This window comes from Excalfactoria chinensis, chromosome 1 (genome assembly GCF_039878825.1).
Source record: "Excalfactoria chinensis isolate bCotChi1 chromosome 1, bCotChi1.hap2, whole genome shotgun sequence".
Lineage (NCBI taxonomy): Eukaryota > Metazoa > Chordata > Aves > Galliformes > Phasianidae > Excalfactoria > Excalfactoria chinensis.
Window position 1 is genome coordinate 879,244 of NC_092825.1, and position 14,339 is coordinate 893,582.

General features: G+C 50.2%; 1 protein-coding gene across 1 annotated transcript; it reads left to right on the forward strand.

Annotated features, from left to right (window-relative positions):
• The first annotated feature begins 242 nt into the window (after nucleotides 1-242).
• GDI2 (GDP dissociation inhibitor 2) lies at nucleotides 243-13,915 on the forward strand. The gene is made up of 11 exons (XM_072349930.1): nucleotides 243-453; nucleotides 6,424-6,531; nucleotides 7,410-7,509; nucleotides 8,205-8,339; nucleotides 9,044-9,242; nucleotides 9,582-9,713; nucleotides 10,066-10,165; nucleotides 11,120-11,291; nucleotides 11,962-12,106; nucleotides 12,929-12,983; nucleotides 13,071-13,915. Exons 1-11 carry the CDS (start codon nucleotides 409-411, stop codon nucleotides 13,224-13,226), a joined length of 1,347 nt encoding a protein of 448 aa, XP_072206031.1. The 5' UTR covers nucleotides 243-408; the 3' UTR covers nucleotides 13,227-13,915.
• The last annotated feature ends 424 nt before the right edge of the window (nucleotides 13,916-14,339 follow it).

Consider the following 14,339-nt stretch of genomic DNA (forward strand, 5'->3'; position numbering starts at 1 on the left):
GCGCGCGCCGCCCACGTGACCCCTCCTCCCGCGCTGCGACGAGCGGGAGGGAAAGTGAAGGGAGGGGGGGGGGGGGAAAGGGGAGCAGCGCGCATGCGCGCCGCGCCCCCACCACGGTGGCACGGCCGCCGTCGTCACGGCGCAGCGCCCGCCCCTTAGCGATGGCGCGGTCAGCCAATGGCATGGCGGCACGGTGGTGATTGACAGCCAGGAGGGGTGGGGCGGAGCGCACGAGGCCACGCCCCCTCCCCCCTCCCTCAGCGCGCTCTCCTCACGGCGGCGGCTCCATTTTCTCCGCTCCCGCGGCCCCTCAGCGTCCGGTTCGCCTCAACCCAAGGCCGGCGGAGAGAGACCCGAGAGACACCTTTCCCTTTTTTTTTTTCCCTTTCCTCTTCCTCCGCCGTCGCCATGAATGAGGAGTACGACGTGATCGTGCTGGGAACCGGCCTGACGGTGAGGAGGAACCGCCCCGCTCTGGGCCTGGGCCCTGAGCCGCCGCCCTGACGGCCCCGCTCCCTCACAGCCCCCTCCCTCACACAGCCGCGCTCATTCCTCCCTATTCCCCCCCCCCGTTATCGCCGTGGCCGTTTTACCCTTCCTTTCTTAAGGCTCCGATTGCTCACCCCCCTCCCCACACACCCATTTCACCTCATTCTCTCCCCCCCATCCCTATTGCATATGATGTTGTTCATCCTCACAGTCCACCTTATTAGAAACCCAGCATCCCTCTTCTTCCTCCCTCGAAATAACCGGCCGTGGGTTGGGGTCTAACAGCCCCATCCTTATAGCGCTGCTGGGTCCCCCTATAGACCCTCATAATCCCAATCCCTTCCCCCCCCCCCCATAATCCTAACCCCTTCCCCATTGTACTGCTGCCTCCCCCCATAATCCCACCCCCCTTCCCCATAGCACTGCCGTATACCCTACATATTCCCTTGGGGGGTATCTGTGTGTAGGGGGGTGTTGTTCCTTATCTCTGCCCCCCAAAAATACGGTTACTTAAGGAGACAGGGGGACAACAAAGCGCTAAGGGGATGAATTGCGTTCTCTTCTTATTATTGTTATTATGATTGTGAACCACCCAGAGCTCTGAGCCCATCTTAGGGTGGAGGCAGCCCCACGCACTGCTCCGCCTTTGCAGCCCTTCAGCTCTCCATCCTGACTGCAGCAGCAGCAGCGGGGGGAGGGATGAGGATGCGGGTGAGCCCTACACGCCTGTCAAATCCCTTTGCTTTCGTTATTTCCTTAATCTTCCCCCCCCCCCCCCCCCTCTTCCAAATCTCTCCCACCTTTTGCTGCTCTTAACCCTTCCTGACAGCACTCAGGGTGAGGTGAAAGGAGTTGGGGGGAGGAGGGAAAGGGTGGAGAGGAGCGCTGTGTGGCTTTGTCCTCTTGTGGAGGATGCGGCCCCAAGCTGCTGCAGGCGGCTGAGGAGGAAAGAAAGAGGGGGGGGGGGGGGGGGGAGAAAAATGGCAGCGCTGCTGCTTGGTGGGGTTTTCTTCAGGTTTCTGCTTTCCTTGGAAGCGGGGGGAGATGCGTCGAGCTGCTGCTTGGTTTTATCTGCTGTGTTTTTATTCAGGGTCGGGTGCTGGATTGCAGGTTGCATTGTCTGAAGAAGCCAGGGGGAGGTGATGGTGATGGTGGGGGGGGAGAAAATCCAATATGGTGGAGAGGTTTTCCTCCCGTTTGAGCTTTTCCTGCTTTTGTTTTCCTCCTGTTCATTGGTGGGGAGGAAGAGAGAGAGCTTTGGGGCTGGATGTGATGTATTTCTCCCTCCCCATTTCCCCTTTTGGTGGTCACTGTAAATACAGATCCATGCGCTGTGATTGAGGCATGGTGTCTGCTGACACATGGCTGAAAGACAAAGCTGCTTTCTTTCCTATCTGGTTTCCTCTGTGAAGAATCGTCACAAAAAACCCCACGATGTGGCACAAAGGAAACGTGCAGAGTGTGGGAGCCTTGTGGGGTGAAGCCAGCTTTGCTGGTTGCTCTCATTCCTCTCTCTGCAGGCTCTTCCTTTGAGCTGTCAAGAATGACCTACAAGGCAAAAAAACACCCTCTGATAGGGAAAGCTGTCCCCAGAAGCTGCATCTGCCTTCACCGAAGCAAGACTTTGGGGGGGGGAGAGATGAAATCTAATGAGCTTCTTTGGGCCTCCAATAGATGCGAGCGCCATTAGGATGTTAATTTATGCTTTAGAGGGGAGGTTTGGTATCAAGTTGGTGAGCGCCGTGCTTCATTTCAAACTGACAAATGCCAATGCGGGTTTGACAAAAGGCCTCTTGTGAAATCACTTGCGAGACGAGCTCGTGCTAACGATCAGCGGTTTGGGTTAGAAGGAATAAATTACATCTGGATTCTGAGGTGAGTTGAGAGGTTGCAGGACGGTGAATGCTGTGTGGCTTTTACCTCTGAAATGCCAATTAGAGCATGATGGGCTTCGCCTGGACACGGTACGGCTGGTGGGTTGGGATGTGCCTCATCATATAACAACAGCCTGCTTGGTTGTGGTGTCAGGGCAGAGGCTGGTGCAGAGCACTGCCTAAATGGGGTGAGATGAATTGGAGATCCTGTTTGGCTGTGCCTATCTTTTATGCCATGTCTTCTGTCACACGTACAACTCCTAGAGGCTGCTCTGAGGGTAAAACCCATAGAATAGCCAACCCAGCCTATCAGGGAGATGCAGTGAGCATCTCATTTCTCCTGGATGGATTTTCTTTCTCCTTCTGAATTAAAATGGGCTGTTGGTTATAAGTAAAAGTCACTGAAGCCTTTATAAAAAAAAAAAGGTGCAGATAAGTTCATTGCAGTGGTCAGTTCTGACTGCATCCACAGGGCTGTGTGAGTGCACCCACGTGTATGAGTGCCATTTCTGATTGACCTGAAAGCATGATGGGATATTACACTGGGAATGGCTTCTGTCCAATATCGATCTCTTCACTCAGGAACGAAGAGCAAATGCAGTGTGCAGGCTGGGACTCCTGGCTCTCAATGCATCCCCTCTGATGCATGCTAATGGCAGAGCCAAGCTGTGTCTTGGGAGCATGGGGAGAAGGGGAGGGGAGAAATAATCACAGCACATCTTTAATCCTGAATTACTGCTGATACTCCAGGCTTGCACTTCAGGTATAAATAACCTCACAGTGCTCAGATTAGGGTGCTGTGCTTCTCCCGAGCTCTCTGCACGTGGTACAGTGCTGGGTATGGGCAGGTGTTTGTGTTTGGCTGCCCAGCACGGAGCTTCTCCCACACTGCAGATGCTGCTGGGAATGGTTTCTCAAACACACTCCAGCCTTAACAGTTTTAAGGTGGCTATTTACACTCCATGCAACAGTGGGATGCTGGATGTGAATGCTGAGCATAAAAACAAACCACCCTGTTCAGCCTCAGAGGATGAACTCTGCGTTCCTGTGGGGTTTTCACTCGTTGCAGGCACTGTTGTGCTGAGCTAAGCTTCTTACCTGCCAACTGCCTCACCATGTGAAAGCGATGTAAATCCATCACAGAGGTACACCTTCACTTTCTATAGGAGCAGAGAGGCTCTTTGTTCTCGTGTGTATAGGTAAGGACCTTGCTGTGTAAGGACCTAAGAAAGAGCATCAGAGAGGACCGGGTAGAGCATCCCTGTCCCTTGCATCATCCCTTGGCTGCTGAGGGCATTGCTTAATGCTCACTGCTTTTGCAGCTTATAGAGCCGAGCAGAGCTTTCAATCTGCTGTGGTAGGCTGGAGCTGCATGCAGCCCTTCCTGCCGACTGCAGCACAGTCTTTCTAAGAAAGAGCTCTCGCTTGTGCCAGGACCTGCTGTTGAAGATAAAGGGGGTTTTGGTAAATGTTTTGCATGGGATCTTCCCCTTGGAGCTCAGTTGGATGGAGCGACGCTGGCTCAGGTTTCCATCGGTCTGTCCGAGCCTTTCTGAACTGCTGCCCTACTTGGAGATAGTCCATAGGAACTCACTTTCTTCCCTCCGTTTCTGGAGGCATCTGCATATAGAAAGTTGTCTTGTGACCACTTTGTGGCAGTGAGGGGAGCCACTGCTGAGTTTCCTTCGCTCCCATGGGTTTGTTTGTTTGTTTTCAATGGATTTGTATTCTGTGTGATATCTGTACATTTCTCACCCCCTGTTACACTGCAGAGCAGTGAGATCGATTGCTGTGAGGTCGCTGCTATTCATTGGACAACATTACGCCATTGCTGGGAGCAGAGTGTCATAACCTGCACTGTCTGGAGCCATGGAGCATAGCAGCACGGCGTGACCAGCACTTCCACAGAGACTTTGTTCCAGCTGGACACCTGGACCACCCTCTGCTATGTCTTGCTGCCATTTTGCTGCCAGCAGCTGCTCATTACCCATTTGAGCACAGTTTATGTCTATAACACAATCAGAAAGCCACAGATTTGAACTCTGAAGCTTCCCCTTTATTTTTTTCCTCCCCCCCTGGTCTAAACACTCTCCAGCCTTTCCCTTATTGGCGCAGCCTGTTTGTTTTCCTCCTTCCTCAACCCAGATGACACATCTGATGTTTCTCAGTGTGAGAACAGCTACAGCTGAACGCTCAGCCAGCACAGCAGCCGAAAGGAATTGCTGAGCTGGGAGGATGAACCCATTGTGCATCCCGTGTGTTTGATGAGCGTGCCGTCAGCTCAGCGGCTGCAGTGGGAAACGACTGCAAAGGCCTCTGTGGGAATCCAGCAGTGAGAACTGTGATGACAGGGTGAACCTGATAATTGAGCCTAAATCCCCATATCAATGTTTAATGGGTATGAAATAAGGTTAGAAAGGTAATCAAGACCACTTACTGGTACCCAAATTTGCTATAGAGTGATGCTGACAGCACGGCTTGCTGAAGGGATGCACTCGAGAAGCACTGGGCCTTCTGTTTTGGCATGACAGGGCAACTGCAAACGCTTTGAAGATTCCTTAAATAGAGGAGGAAGGAAATCAGCTGACATCTGGGCAGAAGAAAAGTAGCTTCTGCTGCTTTTACTGTATCTTTATCCTCCCAGTTGATACTTTGAAATTGTGGTCGGTTTCCTCAGGGCTCAGCATGGAGGTTTGGCAGCGCTTTGGAAGATGTTCCAGGGAATCAAATCATTTCAGCAGACGGGACCGGTGATGTCAGCACTCTGATTTCTGGGTTCACAGAGGAGATCACAGTGGCTAACGGTGATGCAACAGTCCCACGTTGCTTTGGTAGATCATTAACTGACAACCATAAAAACCAACTGTGCTTTCAGTTGTGCAGGGTTTCCACGTTGTATGGCTCGTGTTGTGAGACTGGATGTGTCTGCTGGGAGGGACTCTGCTTGCTGAGAAGCAGAGGGGCCTTGTAGGATGGGATCTGGAGCCCACAGTGGGTCTCATGGCTGAAGGAGCTGTGGATCATGGAGAGGTTCTGCGGGAGGAAGTGTCCCATTCTGAGCACAAACTGTTGGAAGTTACTGGGGTTGAATGTGAAACTTGCTCTGCTCTTTGGGGCCTGAATTACTATGGCATCTCATTGGTAATGAACTGCTTCCTCAGAACGAGCCCGTAATTGAGTTTGAAAGAAGTCTCCTATGTGCTGCAGCAGGAGGAAGTGATGGAGGAGGAGAGGTTTCCATGCTCTGCAGATGCTTGGAGGGTGCTGAGGAAGACACAAAATGTGGATCTGTGCTGCAGGAGTCAGCTGATGGTGCTGGATGAGTGACTTCCAGCCCAACCTTCCTGCAGCTGGTTGGCTTGGGGGGGTCATTCTACACATTAGAATTACAGAATATCCCAGTGCGAAGGGGCTCCCAGGGATCATCATGTCTGACTCCTGATCTCCTCACTATCTCCTCTTTGGGCTGAGCAACCCAAGGGATGATGTTGGCAGAGGTTGGTGATGGATGAACTCATTTCTCCTTTTGGAGGGAGCTAAAGCAGAGCAGGCAAGCTCAGGAAGTCTTCATAATGAGCCACCCCAGGCATGCAAGTAGGCAACTTGTCAAGCTTTTTGGTTTGTGAATGCCAGAGTTGGTGACCAGGTCAGTTGTAAAGTTGTGTTTTAATGGGCATTCAGCCATGCTAGTCCTTGGCTGGTCCTGCAAGCTGTGTCCCTCTAAGATTGCTCTCAGCTTTTTGGGGTTGTATTGGATGTAGCAACTGATCTGCTGCTCAAAGTAACCTGGGGGCACACACAACAAGGATAGCAAAGTGTTCACCAAGGTGGTAAAGCTCCCAAATGGCTTTATTTCTTCTTCGTGCTGATTGTGCCCCCTGAATGTCACTGCCGACTGTTCTGTGTGACCCAACATGGTAATATTTAAGGACTGAGTTTTTGAGGAGGCTGCCTGGATTCCTTCAAGGCAAGGTTTCGTATTCTTGATGTCAGCTGTAAGTGGTGCTGCTGCCTGTCTGCAAGGATGAGCATCTTTTGCATCTTTTTGTTCCCTCTCTAGGAATGCATCCTCTCTGGGATCATGTCAGTGAATGGAAAGAAAGTTCTTCACATGGATCGTAACTCTTACTATGGAGGGGAAAGTGCATCCATTACACCCCTGGAGGATGTAAGTACAGAGGCTGACACCCAGCCCTTGTGTCTTCCTTGTGCACAATAAAGGGGCTTTATGTCTGGCTGTCTTATGGGTGGATTCCAAGTAATTACTCTTTAAGGGTTTCCTTTGACAAAGACTGTTTTATGGTACCTCCACACCAGCTAATGATGGGGAGGAAACCAGGGTGTGTGTTTCTGATTGGTAGATAGTGCTTGTTTTCTGCAGTTCTCAGCATGCCATGTTTGAGTGATCGCTTGGCAGTGCAACACCCAGCAGCTGGATGTTAAAACTCCTCAGCTCAGTCATTTCTGTAGCGCTTGGTGGTAGATGTTGGTCTAAAAAACTCTCTGTTCTCAGTGCCCTGATGTGCTGCAGGCTGTCTGAGCACATCTGGCCAGGCAGGCACTTCCTCACTTGGTTTCAGGCTTCTGCTGTGAGATTGTGTAGTCCCTAAAGAGAAAGCACTGCTCTCTTTGCTGCTTAACTGGGTTAGAGACTTCAATCTGATTCCCAGTATAAATACATGGAGGAATCTGTCCTCTTCTGAAGCAGGCATTTGGATCAAATTACCTTTAGCTATGTTAAATGGTACTTTGGTTCAACAGGTCGTAAACTGCCAAGCTTTTTAAGCCTTGGAGGAAGAGAGGATGGGTGAGCAAAATAACGCTGCCTGATTCTTATTGTGAGAGTTTGCTGGATGTGCTTTGTGCGCTGCATCAAAAGTCAGATTCAAAATGAAACCCTGGCCAAAAGCTTGCTGTGAAGAGCTTATGTTCTGCTGGGTTAGATGTGAGGGTGGAAAGCGTGTGCCTGTGTGGGAGAAAGTATACACATAGAGTATACACATAGATATTTCCTCTGCTACAATAAGTTTTATATTCTCTCCAAAGCTCTATAAAAGGTTTAATCTACCAGGAACTCCACCAGAATCTATGGGACGAGGAAGAGACTGGAACGTGGACCTAATTCCAAAATTCCTTATGGCTAATGGTAAGCAATACTGAACTTCCCAATCTTGCCTTGTAAGCTTAGCCTGGGACCTTCAGCCTGGAAAGAAATCAGCAGCCCTTCAGCTGTCTGTGATTCTGTGATCTCCTGGGGAACTTGCTGAAGCACTGCAGAGCTGCTGGAAGCTTGCTGCCCTTCATCTGCACGCAGACAGGTGTTCATGCAGCAGCTACTGCTCTGTGGTTGCTTTTGGCTGTGGATTTCTCCAACTTAGAAGATGTCCCTGGCTCAAAGTGGGTGCAGCAGTGGCATGTTTTAAAGGTTTAAACAGTTGTTTTCCAACATCCTCTCAGTGTTTGCATTTCTAGCCAGTGCAGACTGTGCTAGAGCTGAATGGTGAGGGTGAGAAACTGCTGCAGCCCGAAGATGTGACCTTGTTTGTCATGCTGAGTGCAGATAAACTACAGAGAGCAGAGCAGCAGTGGATTAACGTGCTGCAGGATGGCTTTTACACAGAGGGCTGATGGAAACTGGAGTAGCGATGAGGCTGTGAACTGCCTGTAAGAAAGCATTACAGCTGCCTAATAATAAACCTCTGCCACTCCCTGTCTGTTACACAAAGGTGTAAGAGCTGTGTGGATGCAATGTGGAGCTCACAGCAAAGTGTGTGTGACTGCGGTGAAAGAGCTGCCCCCTGAAGGCTGTTTCTGGTAACTTGTGCCAAACCTCTCTTGCAGGTCAGCTGGTAAAGATGTTGCTCTACACAGAAGTCACTCGCTACTTGGACTTCAAGGTGATCGAGGGAAGCTTTGTTTACAAGGGGGGCAAGATCTACAAAGTCCCTTCCACCGAGGCAGAAGCCTTGGCATCCAGTGAGTAGCTGCGTGTTACTTTTTCCTCTACTGAGGCTATTGTTGCTAAATAAAGGCAAGGCAGGTCCATATATAAGGATGTTTGATCTGTGCTGGTGACAGAAAGGAATATTAGGCTGTTCACGTGGTGGTGGTATGTCTGTAACTCCATCACTGTCACAAGTTATGTTTAATGTGTAACCCTTCTGCATCTGTTCTGACTTGTGTTCTGGCTCTTGGGCTTTCCCAAGCCTTGAGTTACTGTTTTCTTAGAGCTTTCAGAGCAGGAGGATTTGGCAGTATTTTAATTCATCCAAAGGTTACATTTGGGGCTTATGCTTCCCGTAAACATTTAATGTTGGTTCCTCAATGGATGGGATGATGAGAAAAACGTTGCATTTGTCAGCAGGCAAACCAGAATGACCAAGTCCACGTGGTACCAAGCTCAGTCTTAATTGTTCTCAGCTGCTTATGCTTCACTCTTCACTATAAAACTACATAATAGCTTGGCCATGTGCATTAGGAACTAGCAGAGGGCAGCCCGTTAGCTTCAGTTGCACGATGTATGATGTATGTAGAACCATTGTGTGCTCCTGTGACTCCTGCAGATACAGCTTAACACCTGGGGCTGGTATCTGCCTTACTGAGTGACAGCTGAAAAGCTCAGCAATTCGAGGAGCCGTTTGGTAGCTGTGTGGGTTCTGACAGAACGTCTGTGTTTATAGGCTTAATGGGTTTGTTCGAGAAGCGCCGGTTCAGGAAGTTCTTAGTGTATGTTGCCAACTTTGATGAGAACGACCCCCGGACTTTCGAAGGCGTGGATCCCAAGAAAACCACCATGCGTGATGTGTATAAGAAATTTGACCTGGGGCAAGATGTTATAGACTTCACAGGCCATGCCCTCGCCTTGTACAGGACTGACGAGTAAGTGTGGCTTCGCTCCTCCCAGTCAATGAGCACTCAGAGCTCAGATCAGGCCCTGTGGGTTGGGGGTTGGCTATCTCACACAGCACAGTGTCAGGTGTGTGTGTGTGGAGGGGGGGATCCTCTGCTGATGAGGTGTTCCTGGAGTTAATGCAGCACCACCTTCCTGAGCAGGACTTGGTGATGCAGAATGCTTCAGAAAGGGAAATGCCTCCCCCCCACCTTGGGAGGATGGGGAAGGCAACGTGATGGAAAGGGAAGTTTCCACTTTTCTGGGTGTATTTTTGCCTCGAGTCCTGGTTTATGAAACACTGCAAATCTTCTGACTTCCCTCTCCAGTTACCTAGATCAACCATGCCAAGAAACAATCAACAGGATTAAGCTCTACAGTGAGTCTCTGGCTCGGTACGGGAAAAGCCCATACCTTTACCCCCTCTATGGCCTTGGAGAGCTGCCACAGGGATTTGCAAGGTGAGAACCTGGTTTTGACCTCCAATGTTTTCTCAACCCTCCTGTGGTACCTGCTGGGGGAGATGAGACCCAGCATGGCCTGTGGCGTTCATGCTGCACGACTCTGTTATGCCAAGCTGATTCCTTCTAGCTGAATGCAATGGCACCTATAATTCACTCTCAGTGCAGGCTGTTGCCTTGCAGGGAGAATGGCAGACAGCATCTGCTGTGTGGATGTTTAGGCAGTGTGGTTTGAAGGAGGTTTAAGTGTAATACGTGGTTTGTCCCAACAGAATGGAAGCAAGGGGCTGGAAGGGTTGTTGGAAAGAAAGAAAAGCCTGTGGGATGTGCTGAAGTGGCTTTACTCTTGCAGGCTAAGTGCTATATATGGAGGCACCTACATGCTGAACAAGCCCATTGAAGAGATTGTGATAGAAAATGGCAAAGTGGTTGGTGTGAAGTCTGAAGGGGAGGTATGGTACCCTCTGGTTCTTTCCTTATTCCCATCATTGCCTTCTTGCCTTTAAGTTGAGGCTGTCAGTCATTAATCTGAACAAGTGCAGTAGAAAACCCCTCAGTTGAAGCTAAATTGTTTGGCTGGTGCCAGTTTGTTCATGTCTTGAGCTTAAGAAGTGCCGGTAATCTTAATGTGAGGAATACAAGTCCAGTAATCCCACTCCTGGAGCCAGAATGATTCTCCAGGGAGCACCAATGTTGTCTTCTAAATAAACCAGGCTGGTAAAACTGAAAAGGAGCTGCTTGCTGCTGTCTAACCTGGGTATGAAATCAGCTCTGCCCTTGACATTAAGGATTAGCTGCTCAGCCTGCTGGCACACGACCTTTCCACGGCTTCTTAACTCAGCAATGTAAAACTAGCAAGAGTGCAGCGAGTTGCTTGGAAGCTATAAATGTGTTTGCAAATGGAGTGAGAGCTTCACAAGGCAGTTTAGCACTCCCTGGTAGGGTAACATGTCCCTTCTGGGCAAGGCTGATGTATCCCAGCTAGCAGCAGAGGTGATAATCTGTGCTGTAGACTGATGTGCCCGAGTGCAGGCTGCCTGCAGGCTTCAAATTGGTCAAATGTGAAACTATTACCATGGTAATGAGGTATAATGTGAAACGGTGGGTTCTTATCAGTTCGATTCAGCCTTGACCACAGCAGGTTACGGTCCTAGACTAACCATTACAGAGTCTGGTCCTTCTAGAGCTTAATTGTGTGCTGAGTAACGAGGGGGGAGATGTGATCAATCACACTGCTCTGTGTAGTAGGGGCTGTGATTTGTGCTGAGCTGGAGCGTGCTGCCGGTATGCAGCCAAATACAATCCTTGTGCAGCTGGGGCAGGAACAGCCACCTGAGTATTGCCATCGCTCCTCCAAAGCCTGCACGCTTCTGGGCACCTCCACACATTGCTGCCTGTCTCTGCAGGTTGCTCGCTGCAAGCAGCTCATCTGCGACCCCAGCTACGTTTCGGACCGTGTCACAAAGGTTGGCCAGGTGATCCGGGTAATCTGCATCCTGAGCCACCCCATCAAGAACACAAACGATGCCAACTCCTGCCAGATCATCATTCCACAGAATCAGGTCAATCGGAAGTCAGGTGTGTGGAGAGAAGCGAGGCTCAGTCTTTGTGCAGGTCCCTCTCTGGCCTTGCATCATATGCAGGGAAGGAAGATGCACTTCGTGCAGCTCTCATGGCAGATTTCATGCTCTTTTTTTCTGGAGAGGAGCCTCTCTGTTTGCATCCTCTCCAGGAGAAGCTTCCTGGCTTCCTTCTGGGCCGTGCAATGCTCACATGAAGCTTTCTCACCCCCATGTGGCTCTGCTTTTCTGCTCCCTAGGCTTGTTCAGTGTCACTGCTGCTGGGCACCCCTCAGTTCCATAACTCCTGGTGGCAGCTCTGTGCCACTCCAGGAAGCTGCTGCAGCCTTGCAGTGGCACCTTTGTATGCTGGAATATTCATTACACTTTTTCCTGATGCGTTTAAGCACACAAACCAATGTCTGGGAGTCCTTTGGGCCCCAGCAAGGCTGCACTTCAGCTACATGTGTGTGGGAGAGAGAGAAGTCTGTGTGTCTATGGTCACAACACCACATGGGGAACCCCCAGGAGACGTGGGTGGATCATGTGGGGACTGAGGGCTGTGTGCAGGATGGGGGGAAATGCAGCATTAAGGGAACAGGAAGGTGTGGGTGAGGCAGAGGGGGGTGTTTGGGATGGCCTGATCACCTGGCATGTCCTGATCTGTTGCTTTATGCTTCCTTCCCCAGATATCTACGTCTGCATGATCTCCTCTGCACACAACGTGGCGGCGCAGGGGAAGTACATCGCCATTGCCAGCACTACTGTGGAAACCGCGGACCCAGAGAAAGAGATCAAGCCGGCCTTGGACCTCTTGGAGCCCATTGAGCAGAAGTAAGCACAGAGCAAACCCCTTCTGCCTTTCCTCACCTCCCACCCTGCAGCAAGTGGCTGAGCACAAAGGCAATGAACCACAGAATGCTGTGGGTTCGAAGGGGCCTTAAGGATCATGAAGCTCCAGCCCCCTTACCACAGGCAGGGCCACCAAACTCTACGTTTCATACCTGTCCAGGGCCCCATCCAACCTGCCCTTGAACACCTCCAAGAATGGACGGGGCATCCACAGCCTCTCTGGGCAGCTGTACCAGCACCTCAGCATTCTGTAAAGAATTTCCCTCTGATATCCAACCTCAATCTTCCCTCCTTCAACTTCAAACCATTTCCCCTTGTCCTGTTCTTATCTACCCTCATTAAGAGCTGACTCCCCTCCTGTCTGTAGGCTCCCTTCAAGTCCTGGCAGGCTGTAATGAGGTCCCCCCACAGCCTTCTCTTCTCCATGCTGAACAAGCCCAGCTCCCTCAGCCTTGTCTTTGTAGGGGAGGTGCTGCAGCCCTCTGAGCATCTTTGTGGCCTCCTCTGCACCCTCTCCAACAGCTCCCTGTCTTTCTTCTATTGTGGCCCCACACCTGGACGCAGTGCTGCAGATGGGGCCTCCCGAGGGCAGAGCAGAGATGGACAATCCCCTCCCTGTCCCTGCTGGCCACCCCTCTGCTGATGGAGCCCAGGATGCCATTTGCTTTGGGACCCAAATACCTTTCAGCCTCATAGAGGTGCTGAAATCCTGAATTCCCCCTGCACTGGGCAGAGCAGTGACCTCTAATTCAGCTCTTCTTACTTGAACCCTATGCTGAAGAAGCTTTCTTTTCCTCCTTCCAGGTTTGTTAGCATCAGCGACCTGTTTGCACCGACTGACCTGGGAACTGAGAGCCAGGTTTGTAAGGGCTGTGCCCACAGGGTGGTGGTGTGTGAGGAGAGCTTCGATGCTACAACTGCTGCCTCTCTTTCCTTCTCCTTCCAGATCTTCATTTCTCGCACCTATGACGCTACCACTCACTTTGAGACAACGTGCGACGACATCAAAGATATTTATAAGAGAATGATGGGATCAGAGTTTGACTTTGAAGAGATGAAACGCAAGAAGAACGATATCTACGGGGAGGAGGAGCAGCAGTAATGAGAGAGTCTCTAATTAGGAGAAATTAAATCGGCTAATATGAATATATAAGGAACTTAATGAACACTGTATGAAATTCAATATTGTAAGGCCTGCTTTTGTAATCCCCATCTCTGAGAGATTGAAGAGTACTGCACTGGTAATGTTCCCCTTTTGGATATCATGTGTTAATTATTTCATTCTAAGTAGGGCTGCTGTCCAGAATCTGGCAAATTGACTGATTTAATGACTAACCTTGAAGTGGAAAAAGCAGACTGAACTCTTTTGTTTTTTTTCTTTTTTGCAGACGTAGATGTTGGTGCAGAATTGAAATAACTCATTGACAGCTGTGTCTTACCTTGTCTTTTTAATCATTTGTAAAACATCCTTCACAATTATGTGCTTCTGGTGAGCTAAGTAGACGTGACGGTTGTCACTCAAACCTGATTATCAAGGTAAATAGAAACTGAGCACTCCATTATTGTGGACAGCATCCCTCCAGTCTCTCTCCCATCAATCTTAACTCTGTGGCAAAGTTGTATTATGGACAAAAGACCACATCTATTGTAGCAGCAAATGTTGGCTTAGTTCTGGGCACGGAACTTAACCTCCACTTTAAGCTTCTCAAACTGTTTACATCGGTTGGGACACAGCTGTGCCTAAGGCTCCTTTGTGTTTTAATCTTAATAAAATTGAGAGAACAAATTACAGAGCAGGCAAGATGTGGGAGTATTTTCTGAACACCCCCCCCCCCCCCCCCGGTGGCTTCTGGGACGGACCAAACATCACTGCGGTATTGATATGACAGAGCCTGTGCTTCTTGTGTCTCCTGAAGGCTCCAAATGATTTCTGTACTGCGAAGTAAAGCCAAATTCTGGAAAAACCGGTCCTGTGCTCTCTGGTCTGATTCACTTCAGTTGCACGAGCAGCACAAATCCCCCCCTCTTTGAGATCCTTCTGCTTGCTAAGGGGTGAAACGTGAGTGGGGGCAGAGCATTTCCTCCTTATAAAAAAAGGGGCTTGGATGTCCTCGGTTTGGCTTTGCAGCTCCACAAGGGGAGATGCAGCAGCGAGGCCTGGAGGTAGCCACCCCTTAGCGCCTACACGTAGAAACAACGCTCAACCTACAGCAAG

Coding starts and splice junctions, on each gene's coding strand:
- GDI2 (XM_072349930.1), top strand. CDS start 409: ATGAATGAGGAGTACGACGTGATCGTGCTGGGAACCGGCCTGACG. Junction 9,714..10,065: donor CTGCCACAGGGATTTGCAAG/GTGAGAACCTGG, acceptor TTACTCTTGCAG/GCTAAGTGCTATATATGGAG. Junction 12,984..13,070: donor ACCTGGGAACTGAGAGCCAG/GTTTGTAAGGGC, acceptor TTCTCCTTCCAG/ATCTTCATTTCTCGCACCTA.